We start from the raw sequence: 15,197 nt of genomic DNA, 5'->3' as shown, positions 1-15,197 counted from the left end.
CCAGTACTTGTCTGCTTGCTGTTTGACTCGTTACACCGACGTATAGAAATTTCTGAGCATCGGTTCAACCGGTGTTCAGTGTGATTCGTTTTGCAGTGTCTCTGGACAACTGCACAGGTGTTCGAATTTTCGTTACGTCGGTTTAACCGGTGCGTTGAAGTCATTTTGCATTCCCTCTGGACAACTGCACCGGTGATTGGATTCGATTTTGCCGGATCATCCAGTGTGTGCTAACACCGGTTGAACCGACACAGTGTCAAACCTCACGTCGGATCAACCGGTGCTCGTTTCTCTCTACTACCGGCTCTGCTCATCAGTTGAACCGACGCTGTTCAAATCAGTTCGTCGGATCAACCAGTGAGTTATACCGTGCTGTGTCTTGCTGTTTCTCGCGCTGCCTTCCAGTGTTTTCTTCCGCGTTGGATCTTGTTTGTTCCTAGGGCCTTCTTGTGTTGGTGTAGCTTCTCCATAGCTACTCCACACTGTGCCTAGAACTCTAGAGTTGGGAGTGTACTTCGGGACTAAGCCGATCTCTCCGATTGCAATAATTTTTAATCGGCTCCCATTCACCCCCCCTTTGGTCGCCCTTTTGGTCCCTCAATTGGTATCAGTGCTTGGTTAAGGTTTTCAATGCCCTAACCGGTTCAAAAACCACTTGGCGACCATGGTGAGTCTTGGTAAAATCCCAGAGTTTACCGGCGAGGACTATGCTTATTGGAAGGTTCGCATGCGTGCCTTCTTGCAAAGCATGGGAGCCGAGGTCTGGGATATCACCAAGAACCAGGCATACGAGGTGCTTGCCGTTCGGACCTCACCTCCTCAGGTGTCCGAGCACGAGGCTAAAGCCAAGGCTATCAATGCCTTGTTCGCTGGCGTTTCTCTTGCGGAGTTCTCACGCGTCCAGGGTTTTTAGGAAGCCCACAAAGTTTGGACGTGCCTTGAGAACTACCACAAGGGCACACCTCAGGTGAAGGCCAGATTGTTCGAGAGTCACCGGCGTGAATATGAGAATTTCACACAGGGGCCGGGTGAGAGCATTGGCGACATGTTCAGTCGGTTTCAATCGATTGTGAACAAAGTCAATGCGAACAGATCTGCTGATGCCCTTGAGTACACAGAGCATGAGAAGGCCTTAAGTTGCTCTACGCACTTGACCGCTCTATGTGGGATCTCAAGGTGAACACGATCATCGAGTCTGCAGGCTATGAGACTCTAACCGTGAATGAGCTTTTCAGCAAGCTCAAGGCCACCGAGGTGGATAACCAGACACGAGCCAAGCTCAATGGTGCCCCTCCTTCCAAGAGCATCGCTCTTGTGACTGGCCCAGGTGGATCGAGCTCTAACGCTAACTCTGCTCTTGGCTTTTCTCTTGCCTCTCTGCCCTCTGTTACAGATGAGCAGCTAGAGACGCTGGGCGACGACGACTTGTGCCTTCTCATCAGCAAGTTCCAGCGTGTCTACCACAACCGGCAGAGGCAGAAGAACCCCGGGTGTTACCACTGCGGCAATCCGAACCACTTCATCGCCGAGTGCCCCAAGAAGTCCGGCGGTGGCCAGAACAACAACCCCGACTACTACCGCCACCGCGGCCGCGACGAGGGAGGCTCCAACAAGGAGCGTCGGCGCCACAAGCACCATAGTCGTGACCGGGGAGGACGCTTCGACAAGGAGTCGCTAAAGAAGTGCTTCCAATACAAGGCCAAGAAGCGGGAGAAGGCCTTCCTGGCGCAGCTCAGCGACCTCGACAAGAGCTCCAACACCGACCGCTCTTCTTCACCGACCTCTGACAACGACGACAAGAAGAAGAAGAAGCGGGACAAGGATGCCACCGGCTTCATCAGCCTTTGCTTGGCAGCCGGTCGGCGCAAGGGCTTCTGCACCATGGCGGGTGAAGCAAATGGTGCTCGTGCGTCTTCGGGTGAACATGCTACACCGACACACATCGACTCTTCTCCTAGATCCGAGAGTGATTCAGAGGTAAACTCAACCATCGACCTCCTTGATACTGAGGTTAGGGAGTTATACGCCACTCTCGACAACCAGAAGAGGTTGCTTAAGGAAGCAGCTAGAGAGCGTAGAAAGCTTAGGGCTGAACTGGCTTGTGCTAGGAAGAAATCTAGTGAGGATGAGTGCGTTGGCTGCATATCTTACATGAATGATCTTGTTGCTCTCTGTGCCAAGCATGATGAGAACGTCGTGAACTTGGATGTTGCCAATACCTCACTTTTTGACGTGTCTCACAAGCCAGCCAAGGCCAAGCATGAGCTTGAACTGGTTAAGGACGCTCCCATTGTTAGTGATATGCTTGAATGCGATGAGTGTCCTATCTTTAAGTCTGATCTAGCTTCTTTGCAGTCTAAGTTTGCCACTGTTGTTTGTGAACTAGAGGAGCTTAGATCTAGGCATGCTCTGCTTGGTGCCTGTAAGCTTTGTCCCATGCTTAGGTCGGAGCTAGATGAGAAGAACGCCTTGATTAAGTCTTTGGGGAAGACTAAGGTCGGGGAGTCTAGCCCACCTATTGATTGTCATGTTTGCTCTGGTTTGATCTCTGTTTTGGATAATCTTGCGGTAGAGAAAGCCAACTTGGAGAATGAGAATACCTATCTTAGGGCGATTCTTAGTTAAGTTTCTGCTAGTGAGCCGCAGTTGGGCATGATGATCAAGCAGTTGAAGCGTGGTAATGGGTTTGGGGTCGGTTACACATACACAAAGTCTGACTTTGATAAGTTGTATGGTAAGATCGGCAAGGCTGCTGGAGCTCCAAGTGCTCTGAACACTGCTAGCACGAGCACACAGCCTTCACTTGTTGACCCCGTGGATGATGTCTTTAAGGAACCATCAAAAGCACCTCCATAGAAGCAAGTTTGGGTCCCAAAGCCCAATGAGCTGAGGAATCCCCTCGATACGCTCCCTGCTGCCGCAGCCCAGGTTACCCAGAAGAAGGGGGCTGCTCCTTCCCGTCCGCAGGTTAGGCCTCCACCTCCCAAGAGAGAGGTGAGGTACCACTGCGAGTATTGTGACAGAGAGGGTCACCTGGAGGAGTTTTGCTTCAGGAGGAAGCGGGCTGTGAGGCATGAGTAGGAGAGATGCAACTTGGACATGTACTCTGCTCGGGTGCATGGTCCTCCTCGGCGTGGTGGTATGCAAGATGCTAGGGCGCGCCGTGTAGGTGGAGGACAGGGAGACGGTGGTGTTTACCGTGCTCCAGGGGGTGGTCGCTTTGCCGTTCGTGCTCCTGGTCGTCCTCAGTACGACTATGGACCACGGGACTGAGGCTTTGGAGGAGGTTACGATGCACCACGCTTTCCTCGCGGTGGTGGTCGTCAGCCTCACGGTAGACGGGACAGAGGATACGCTTTTACTGATTTTGCTAACCCTTCTGTAGAGCAAATGGCTCGACACTGGTTTGCTTCACACTTTGCTAACCCCAGTATTGAGACATTTGCTCACCCTTTGTCTCACTACTGATGTGCAGGTTGGAGGCTTGGAGAACAGGTGGATCATGGACTCCGGTTGTTCATGCCATATGACCGGGAATGACAAATGGTTCTCCAGCCTCACCCCAACGCGCCACAAAGAATACATCATATTTGGGGATAATGGTAAGGGCAAGGTACGTGGTGTTGGCGCTGTTAGAGTTTCTGGTCGCTTCACTCTAAGAGAGGTTGCCTTGGTCTCGAATCTTGGCTTTAATTTGCTCTCTGTTTCGTAACTTCTTGATGAGGGGTTTGAAGTTCGCTTCAAGGAGGGTTGTTCTCGAGTTTTGGATTCCAGAGGAGACCTGGTTTGCCGGATCATTCCTCGTGACCGAGTTTTCTTGGTTGATTTCTCTGGAACTCCTTTTGGCCCTTCTTGTTGCTTGTTGGCTGGTCCTTCTTCTGATCTGTGGAAGTGGCATAGGAGACTTGGACATTTGAGCTTCGACTTGTTATCTAGACTTAGCTCACTTGGCCTAATCCGAGGACTGCCTAAATTGAAGTTTGAAAAGGACCTTGTTTGCCACCCGTGTCGCCACGGGAAGATGATTACTACTTCTCATCCGCCTGTTAATCAAGTGATGACCACTCACCCTGGAGAGTTTCTACACATAGACACAGTTGGTCCTTCTAGGGTGATGTCAGTTGGTGGGAAGTGGTACGTTCTTGTGATTGTGGACGAGTTTTCTCGCTATTCTTGGGTCTTTTTCATGTGAACCAAGGATGAGGCTTTCGAGTTTGTTCGAGACTTGATCCTGAGGTTGAAAAATGAGCTACCCCAGGCCATGCGGGCGATTCGCAGTGATAATGGCACAGAATTCAAAAACACTCGTTTTGATACCTTTTGCAGTGATCAAGGGCTTGAACACCAGTATTATTCTCCCTACACTCCACAGCAGAATGGGGTTGTAGAGCGGAAGAATCGGACGCTGGTTGAGATGGCGGGGACGATGCTCGACGAGCATAGGACTCCTCGAAAGTACTGGGCTGAGGCGGTCAATACCGCTTGTTATGTGTCCAACCGCATTTTCTTGCGTGCTTTCATGCACAAGACTTCTTATGAGTTGCGATTTGGACGCCAGCCCCGTGTTGACCATCTCAAAGTTTTCGGTTGCCGGTGTTTTGTGCTGAAAGAAGGAAATCTTGATAAGTTTTAGCCTCGCTCGTCTGACGGCATTTTTCTTGGTTATGCGTCTCATTCCATAGCATACCGTGTGTTGCTTGTTGATTCTAACATCGTCAGAGAGACTTGTGAAGTCACTTTCGACGAGACTACATCGTGCAATGCTTCTGTCTTTGAAGCTGCAGGAGAAGATGAGCTCGGCACCTCCATCTTTGAAGATGAGGAGGAAGAAGCTGCGGAGGGTGATGCTGAGGCTACCACGTGTGCTGTGGACCCAGTCGACTTCGCCACGAGCTCAGACGATGATGACGGCCCCGATCCTACTACATCTACTTCCCGGGGGCCAGTCGAGCAGGTGACTCAGCCTTCACCAGCTGCTCCTGAGGAGGCACTAGATTTGGTTGAGGAGGAGGCGACTTCGACAAGGGAAGCACCGTGACACATTCAGTGTCGTCATCCACCTCAACAAATGCTAGGTGACCTCAATGAGCGAGTCACATGGTCCAAGGTAACAAGTATCGCTGGCTTTGCTCATTCAGCGTTTGTTGCCTCTTTTGAGCCCAAAGATATTGGACACGCTCTTTCTGATTCTAATTGGGTCAATGCCATGCATGAGGAACTCAAAAATTTTGAAAGAAACCAAGTTTGGGTTTTAGTCGAGCCTCCACCTGCTTGTAATCCCATCGGAACGAAGTGAGTTTTCAAAAACAAGCAGGGTGAGGATGGGTTGGTTGTTCGAAACAAGGCTCATCTTGTTGCCCAGGGGTTTTGCCAAAAAGAAGGGATTGATTTTGAGGAAACTTTTGCCCCTGTTGCTCGTTTGGAAGCAATTCAAATTTTTCTTGCATTTGCTGCTTCTAAGGGTTTTAAAGTTTTCCAAATGGACGTTAAATCTTCCTTCTTAAATGGTTTTATCGAAGAAGAGGTTTATGTGAAACAACCCCCTAGTTTTGAAAATCCCAAGTTTCCAAACCGTGTTTATAAACATCAGAAAGCACTTTATAGTTTGAAACAGGCACCTAGAGCTTGGTATGATAGACTGAAAACATTTTTGTTGGCTCAAGGTTTTAAAATGGGATGTGTGGATAAAACCTTATTCCTCATGCGGTCTGGCACTGATTTTCTATTAGTTCAGATATACGTGGATGATATTATCTTTGGTGGCTCTTCTCACGCTCTTGTCTCCAAGTTTTCTGAGCAGATGTCCAGGGAGTTCGAGATGAGCATGATGGGTGAGCTGTAGTTCTTCCTCAGACTGCAGATCAAGCAAACTCCTTAGGGCACGTTAGTCCATCAAGCAAAGTACACAAGGACTTGCTGCGGAAGTTCGACATGAGTGACTTGTCTCCTCAGCCGACTCCGATCAGCACATCGACGGCGCTTGATGAGGACTTGGACAGCGAGGCGGTGGACCAGAAGGAGTATAGTAGCATGATTGGCTCTCTCCTGTACCTAACGGCGACGCAGCCAGACATTAAGTTCGGCGTCGGCCTCTGTGCGTGGTATCAGGCTTCGCCGCGCACCTCCCACAGGCAGGTGGTGAAACACATCTTCAGGTATCTGAAATTCACCCCTGAGTTTGGTCTTTGGTACTCTGCGGATTCTTCTCTGGTTTTGGTGGGCTTTTCTTATGCCGATTTCGGTGGGTGTCGGTTGGATCGCAAGTCGACATCCGGCACTTGTCAATTTCTCGGTACATCTTTGGTGTCTTGGTCCTCTCGCAAGCAAGCTAGCGTAGCGCTTTCTTCCACAGAAGCTGAGTATGTTGCCGCTGCTAGCTGTTGCTCCCAGATCCTTTGGATGAAAAAACCTTGCAGAATTATGGACTGAGTTTTGATAGGGTTCCCATTTTTATAGACAACATGTCTGCTATTAGCATTGCAAAGAACCCTGTCCTACACTCTAGAACCAAACACATAGATATCCGGTTCCACTTCCTGCGAGATAACCATGAGAGAGGACACATAGACTTGATTCATGTCCCTTCAGAGAGGCAAACCACAGATATCCTAACCAAACCACTTGAACAGGACATCTTTTCTCGCTTGCGAGGGGAGCTTGGGGTTTGTTACCCCTTTTGATCGCTGACTTTTCCTTGGTTAGCTTTGTAGGTCTTGTTTGTTTTTCTCTTCATTCTCTAGGTTTGGTAGTTGCATTGTGCATATGCATTGTACATTTATGCATTTTGCATTTCTTCACTCGCACTAGCATTCGTGTATACTTTGCTATGATCTCCTAGTGCTTCCTAGTGTGTGTTTATAAATGTGATCATGTATAGCTTGCTCCACTGTGTATATGACTTCATCTGAGTTAAGCTATTTTGATTTGAAAATTTGAAAACATGGTCACCCTGTCTTGGCTACTAGCATGTTAGGGCGTGTTGATATGCTTTGCTATCTCATTCATGCTAGTGTAGCCTTTCGTTAAGCAATTCATACTTGACATGATCTAAAATTGATAAAATTGCTTGAATTGTGCTTGAAATGGAATGGAAAGATCCAGGTGGGATTGCTTGTCGCACTGATCGGGCTTTCGGGACGGCTCACTTTGCACTTGTGAGAACCCAGGCAAGGCTGTGCATGACTGAAACGAGTGCCTTAAGCTTCTGATTGCCTTTGGCATAGGCTTGGTCTCATTGCTAAGTAAGGCTTGACAAGCTTTCAACCCCTGGCATTAAATTGCTTGATATAATGAGATTGCAAAATCAATGCTTACAACATGCTTGGATGTTTTTGGCTCACCTGTATGAGTTTGATTAGCAATGTCTTTCATTCCCTACTTGCTAGTGCTAGATCAAGGGTGATGCTTTTATTTCTCCTAAACTGGAACTTGCCTAGCTCTAGACTGATTTGAGCAAGATGCAGGTCTTGTTTATGGATGCACACGTGCTTATGACTAGTTGTTGCTCACATCATTGTATCCCTGAATGCTTTCACTTACACCTCCTGCATTGCATTCATTGCATAGCATATGTTCAGGGGGAGTCTCAGTTTCAGGGGGAGCTTTAGGTCTTAGCCTTGATGTGTGCATGTGCCAACAAAGGGGGAGAAGGTTAGTGATCGAACAAAAACTTGTTGTGCACAGGGCTTTGAGAGTGCATACATGTGGTGAGAGTTGCACTGGTAAGGGGGGAATGTGCACAGGGCTTTGAGAGTGCATACATGTGGTGAGAGTTGCACTGGTAAGGGGGAAATGCATTTCAGTGGGAGTTTCTGCTTTGTTTAGCTCCTGGTTTTCCCTTCGCGTCTGGCATGACTGTGTCGAGCCCTGCCTCTGCCTTTGAGGAGTCATGTCTGTGTTTGATCGATTGTGTCGAGCCGTTGCCGTTGTCTGAGAGAATCGATCTTTGCTTGATTAAGTGACTTGTTCTTGCTTCATTCGAGCTTTTGTCACATGTTCAAGTTCTCTCTTGCTTCTTTATTCTTCACTGTTTTTGTTTCAATCTTGGTTCGTTTGTGGTGTGTTGACAATGCACTCATCAAGGGGGAGATTGAGGAATGTTGAGTACTCTATCCTGCTTGTGATGAGTGAATTGTCAACCGTGCGGTGTGATCATGCGCTTGGTCTTTGGTTGCAGGTACACGTGCGGCGTCTAGGGCCGTCAGAAGGCCGAGGCGGGGAACGGCGTCTAGGGCCACGGCGTGGAGGCGGGAATCTTCCCGCGCGTGGAGTTTTGGCGGTTTTCTCAAAACCGGCCATCTACCCGGGTTTCGCGGACCCCCCAAAACCGCGAACCGGATCTTCATCCACACGGCGGCATCGCAGAGAAGACTTCGACTCGAAGAAAGAACCTCGACCGTCGGATGAGTCCTTGTATCCTTTTCTGGTTTTGCCCCTACGGGCTTTCTAGTGTTTAATAGAGTCTAGGGGTAGTTTAGTCTTTGAGTCTAGAGTCAGTGGATTAAATACCACCTCCCCCTCTCCCTCTCTCTCTCCCTCTTTTGCCTTTTCACTAGCGCAAGAACAGAACAGCAGCTCTGCTCCCGTCGCCCCCTCTTTCTCTTCCCTGTCTCTCTGCTCCATCTCTCCTCTCTAGGATTAGAGGTATGGATTCTTGAGACTTTTGTACTGAGATTGTGTGGGAAAGGAGGCCCAATCCTCCTTATGCCCTCCGGGGTTTTGAATTCGTGTCAATTTCGTACGTTTGGTGTTTTGTTTTGGATGAATTCGATTTTCCCTTGTCGATTCTTGTGTACGAGATGAGAGGTTGTTTCTTGACGATTTTGTGACTCCTTGGGGTGTTCTTAATCCATCTTGCCTAGCCCTAAAACCCTCGGTTTCACGAGCTCTTTCAAATTGAAGTTTTGGCGTTCTTGAGAAAACCCCAATCTTGCTTAGGATTTCATCGATTTCTCCCAAACCATGGATTAATTCGTCGATTCCTTCCGTGGACGTGTTCACAAGTCCCTTGTGATCATGCCTGCAAAATTTGGTGAGATTTGGAGTTGATTTGGCCACTCGATCATCGAGTTCTTGGAAGAACGCGGGTTGAAAAACATTTCTGGACAAAGTTCTTCCAAGCACCGGTTAAACCGACGCTTGTGCTCATTGGCGTCGGTTCAACCGGTGAGTGGAGTTTTTGTACGTTAGGGTTTTCTGCTTTGCATTTGGTTGCACCGGTGCATTTTCTCTCTTGTGCATCGGTTCAACCGGTGATACCGAGCCAGTACTTGTCTGCTTGCTGTTTGACTCATTACACCGACGTATAGAAATTTCTGAGCATCGGTTCAACCGGTGTTCAGTGTGATTCGTTTTGCAGTGTCTCTGGACAACTGCACAGGTGTTCGAATTTTCGTTACGTCGGTTTAACCGGTGCGTTGAAGTCATTTTGCAGTCCCTCTGGACAACTGCACCGGTGATTGGATTCGATTTTGATGGATCATCCGGTGTGTGCTAACACCGGTTGAACCGACGCAGTGTCAATCCTCACGTCGGATCAACCGGTGCTCGTTTCTCTCTGCTGCCGGCTCTGCTCATCGGTTGAACCGACGCTGTTCAAATCAGTGCGTCGGATCAACCGGTGAGTTATACCGTGCTGTGTCTTGCTGTTTCTCGCGCTGCCTTCCAGTGTTTTCTTCCGTATTGGATCTTGTTTGTTCCTAGGGCCTTCTTGTGTTGGTGTAACTTCTCCATAGCTACTCCACACTGTGCCTAGGACTCTAAAGTTGGGAGTGTACTTCAGGACTAAGCCGATCTCTCCGATTGCAAGAATTTTTAATCGGCTCCCATTCACCCCCCTCTGGTCGCCCTTTGGGTCCCTCGTATATGAAACTGAATATAAAGGTAAAGGGTAGGTGAAATTAGACTAGTATATGTTGTATTGTTGTTACACGGAAGAGTACACATCTGCCCCCTACATGTGGATATTACTACAATTTGTTTGATTTTGGACAAACGATGGGGAGCTTCATTTCTACCTACATGTCACTACTCTTCCCGATCCCGCTGGAAATATGTTTGTTACACCTCATAAAAAATTAAGAAACCATCCTGGACATTTTTGGACACAAGAAGTCCCACAAAATTAGCTAGAGCTTCTGAAACAACTTCTGCATGCTTCCAATAACAGATTCAATAATTCTGAAAAAAAAAGATCTATAACTTTTGAGTAAAATCATTAGCACAAACATTTGTGTCCATTTAGATACTAGTGCTAAAATAATGAGTTTTTACATGAGAAGAAAACCTCGAAGTTCTGCTAAACAGATCTAGTCGGGTCATAGAAGTCTACTGCCTGCCGTCTTGACAGACACCGCTATTTTACAAATAGTTCCTTACTTTGGTTCCTCTGCATTTAGGTCACTGACGTGTGGGTTGGGACCATGTGTCAGCGCAGGGCCAAAGTCAGGGAAAACTCATCCTATGTTACGGTTATTCTACACCTAGCAGTCAAATTGCTGACTAAAATGATATGAAATATTGAACCCTATTACCCATATTACTGAATCATATTTAGTAAAAGTTGTTAGTAATCGTGCCATTAGCTAAAATGTAGCTACACCTAAAGAGTAGAAGAGCACATAGGCATTAACTGGTACATGCTCCATAATAATTTAAACATTACAAGGTCCAATGCCAAACGTAACATATTCCAAATCCGAAAGCATATGATATCATATTCACATAAGGATAGAAATGGAGAACTTTCAGGCTTTTCAGCACAAAATGGATACATACTCCACAATTTAAAACAGGCCAAGGTCCACTGCCAAATATATTGTAATCCAATTTAACCCAAAATCCCAAAGGATGGGAAGCCCGGGCTGTTCGGGCCCAAAAGCTGCAAAAAATAGGAAAGATAGAGCTTGCAAAATGAACAGGATGGCTGAAATTAACAAGCGACAAAACAGCATAACAGACCAGGTTAGAGGTTAGTTAATCTAATTCAATCTGAGATTAACCTTCCATATATAAACTTGAACAATAGATCCAATTCAAGAAAAAACAAAAGTACAGAAAAGACTCATAGCTTTCTTGACAATTTTGCTAGAAATGATGAGGTCATGCTCAAATATTACAAGGCAAGGGGCAGAATGGTACAGAAGCTAAATAAAATCTGAAGGAACCATCAGGGAATGAGAGCGAGTTATATGAATTTGGCACAACACATGACAACACAAATTAGCTCACACGCTGGGTTGAACACCACCTCCAACTCCTGATTTTGCCTCATCAAAATCATCGAAGCTGAGGCTTAGTGTTTGCAGTTTGAACCCAGCTCCCTGTATGGCTTCCACTAGGTTCGAGGCCACTCCGGTAGCTTGTACTGTTGTCTCCTTTGTTAACTGAAAAAGACGAGATACCGTGATTGTACATCAAGGACAGAAGTATAGCACATCAATACATCATATTAAGAAAGAAAAGAACACATAAATGGAAATGTATCAGTTGGAACTGGCCATTCTATGGTCATCATTGTGACTCTTAGCTTTCGAAATGTAACACAGAATTGACTGCAGAATATTACAGACGAGACCAGTGTCTACTGTATTTCCAGAATATCCATTGCACTCAAACATTTGAGCAGATAATGTACATCAATTCACTTGCAGTTTTGACCTAAGTGGTGCTTGGTACTGTATGAGCTACAAACTGGGTCTTCGTGTCCTTTTCAGTGCAGAACTGATATATATGCTTAACATACGAATGAAAGGCAACGAAAAGTAAAAATGGCCAGGAAATCATGTCAAGTAAAAACCTCCCCATGAAGCTTTGACTTGAAGATTAATATTTATTCAATCATAAAAGACTTTGTTGCTACAGTTTGTGTACTGGACATCAGCAACGATAAGGTTTTTTTCTTCATTACCATGATGGCTATTGTACCTCAATGTGCTCCAACATTGGTCAAATGTCATTTATGGTCCATGACATTGCTGGTCTGGTTGTGTGATTTTGGCTCCAGTTCAAAACTATTATTCTTAGTCATGATTCTCGTACTCGAAAACGCAATGCAGTTTAAGGGCAACATAACAAAAAAGCAGCTTTCTAGCAACAGAACAGATGAACTCCTGAGAAAATGGAATTTATAAAATTGTCCGTGTCCAGCAAAACGCCCAAGTCAAACAATAATTAACTAGTGTGATACAATAAATACCTATTAATTACTCCATAGCCAAGAAGAAAGAAGTAATTTATTTTGCTGCAACTGAAGAAAAGTTCTATCTGTGACCAACATCATCTGGAACCTGGATTAGAGAGCCTTGCTTTGAATATTCAAGCCCAGTTTTGAACAGTTGCAAAGTTGAATTTTTTAGATTCTAGACTTTCAATGAAACAGTAGTTTACAAATTGATTTGACTGTTCCATTTAACTTTGAAGGCTGCAAGACAGGCATCTCCTTTGCACCTAATGTTTTCTCCTAAGTAAATTCAAGTTTCTGGAAAACTACGTTCCTTCTTCAAACCACAGATTAAATAATACGATTTTCCTTTTCCTCGAGAGAAAGATGAAACTGTTTCTGCACATGGTAGCTACAACAGTTCGAGCCGGACTGCACATAATGCGCCATAGAAAACCTATGCACACAGACGACCGCACGAACTTGTGCCTAGTGGGAGCAGTAACTGAACGAGAAGTGCACATAATGCGCCATAGAAAACCTATGCACACAGACGATCGCACTAACTTAGTGGGAGCAGTAACTAAACGAGAAGTGCCAAGAAAAGCTGACGTACCACAACACTTGCAATGCCTTCTTCGATGAGCACCTCCAGGTCCTTGACCCCTTCCATACCCTGCAATATAGAATAGAATATTGCTTACTCCATCAATTTAACGATTTTTTTACTTTTCTCTAAAACAATTCAACGATTTTGTATTTCTTTCTGTCAAGTAATTTCCAAAAAAAAACTAAATCAGGAGAAACAAGGGTGAATTGAAACCTCGAGCGTTTCAGTGATCTTGGGAATGGCCCTCTCTTCCATAGTGCCCTCCGCCTTGAAATAGAGGATGAGGGAGTCGGAGGTGTAGGCGGGCGCCGCCGCCTCCGCCGTTGCCGCGCGCAGCACCGCCAGGCGGCGGCTTCTGCTCCTCCACCCAGTAGCGCAGGAGAGCTGAAGGGAAACGCGGTGAGGAAGAAGGGATACAGCGGCGGCGAAGGGGAGCGGGTAGGTGGAAGCCGGCGACATCATCTTGGCCAGAGCGCGCTCCTTGCTCCTCCGCCTCTTATCTCAATTTGGCTTCAGTTTCAGTCCTCGCTTAGCTTCCCTTTTTTTTTCGCTTGGCCGACTGGTTTATGGGAAGACGAGAGGATTTCTTAGGCGTTTCGGCGTTTCCTTTTGGATAGGGTGGTCTAAATCACTTACAAAGTTACATGTACACGAGCGAGCTACGGTTTAAGAGAAAACAATACAAATTATATATTGTACAGCACACTAGCTATCTTGTAGCCCGCTTTATCTATTCTCCACTACTAAAAAGAAGGTGATAGAATAAAACTTTGGTGCGACCACTACTACGCATCGGTACCGAAGCAGCGGGTAGCTTTGGCTAGTGGCGCTCAAAGAGAGAATTTTTAATACCGGGTTAAAGTATCACCCGATCCTAAAACTCGCGAATAGACACCGGGTGGTGCCACCAACCGATACCAAAAGCACGAAGCGAAATAGGCACCGGATGGTAGCACCAACCGGTGCCTAATGCGCTGACAATGACACCAGGACTTGCGATTACCTGGCGCCGTCAGGTGCCCAGGGCAAAAGCACCGGTTGTTAACGTCAACCGGTGCCGATGCCTAATATTTGACACCTATTGTTCAGCACCAACCGGTGTTTTTGTGCCACCACTATAAATATTCCCGCCCCCTTCCCTCCTCCAAGCTGTCGTGAATTCACTGGTCATGGCAGCTGAGTGAGTGGAGGGGAGGCGAATTTTTTCAATTTTTTTAAAAGGTTAGTAATATTGTTTTCAATACTTTAGCAAATTAATTTTATAGATGTAGTTAGCATTTAATTTAGTTTATACACATGATAAATATTTGTAGATGTATTTTGGACCCGATTTAGTTTTATGGTTTTATATTATTGTTATATAAATTATTAGGCATAAGATAACTATTTATTTAGATGTAGTTAGAAATTTGGTTATTTTATTATTATATCAGGCATAATATAATTATTTATAGTATATAATTTTGATGACACTCATAATCAATCATTAATTTATTTAATTTATTATTTTTACTTCCAATATTGATTAAAAATGGTTTATGTTGACACTCGTTTGATGTTAATAAATAAAATGTGAACCCAGATGAGTCGGCAATGGATGTACATCACGGACCGGTGTTCAATGAAGTTCATTGATGGCGTGCATGAATTCATAAAAGTTGCTGAGAAACACAAGTACGGTGGTTTCGTTTGCTATCCATGCAAAAACTGCAAGAATGAGAAGGATTACTCATCATCAAGAACCATCCACAATCACTTATTCAGTAGTGGTTTCATGCCGAACTACTATGTTTGGACCAAGCATGGAGAAAGAGAAATTTTGCTGGATAATAATGAAAAAAAAGAGGACATGATTTCTGACTTTGCAAGCAATTACGATGCCTTTTTTATGGCACTGCAATGGGTGAGCCTAAAGAAGATGCTGAAGGGCACATTGTTGAAGATGATCTGGCTCAGATGCTGCGCGAAGCTGAGGAAGTTTACAAAACAGAAAAGGAATCGAGAGATCTGAAGCGTATGTTGGAGGACTACAGAACATTGTTGTACCCAGATTGCAAATAAGGCCAAAAGAAGTTGGGTACCACATTGGAATTGTTGAATGGAAGACATCAAATGGTTTGTCTGACAAGGGATTCGAGGAGTTGCTGAAACTTACAAAAAACTTACTCTCTGAGGGTAACACCTTACCGGAGACAACACACAAGATAAAAAAGTAAGGTTGTTTGTCCTTTAGGATTAGAAGCACAGAAGATACATACATGTCCTAATGATTGCATCTTATATCGAGGTGAATATGAAAATTTGGATTCCTACCCTGTATGCAACGCATGCCGGTATAAGATCCCTCGAGATGATTCTGGCGACGTTGAGGGGATGTGTGTCAAGAACAGGGTGCCTGCCAAGGTGACGTGGTATTTCCCTCTAATA

At 45.7% G+C, this 15,197-nt stretch overlaps 1 protein-coding gene across 1 annotated transcript; it reads right to left on the bottom strand.

The window, feature by feature from the left end:
- Window positions 1–10,974: 10,974 nt before the first annotated feature.
- On the bottom strand, window positions 10,975–13,467 carry LOC120665879. The gene is made up of 3 exons (XM_039945582.1): window positions 12,984–13,467; window positions 12,777–12,836; window positions 10,975–11,384 (listed from the first exon to the last, which is right to left on the bottom strand). The coding sequence occupies exons 1-3, from the start codon at window positions 13,230–13,232 to the stop codon at window positions 11,226–11,228; spliced, it is 468 nt and encodes a 155-aa protein (XP_039801516.1). The 5' UTR covers window positions 13,233–13,467; the 3' UTR covers window positions 10,975–11,225.
- Window positions 13,468–15,197: the final 1,730 nt, after the last annotated feature.

This window comes from Panicum virgatum, chromosome 3N (assembly GCF_016808335.1).
Source record: "Panicum virgatum strain AP13 chromosome 3N, P.virgatum_v5, whole genome shotgun sequence".
In the NCBI taxonomy this organism is placed as follows: Eukaryota; Viridiplantae; Streptophyta; class Magnoliopsida; order Poales; family Poaceae; genus Panicum; species Panicum virgatum.
The sequence above is the reverse complement of the archived record's forward strand: the minus strand, read 5'-3'. Positions and strand labels throughout refer to the sequence as shown.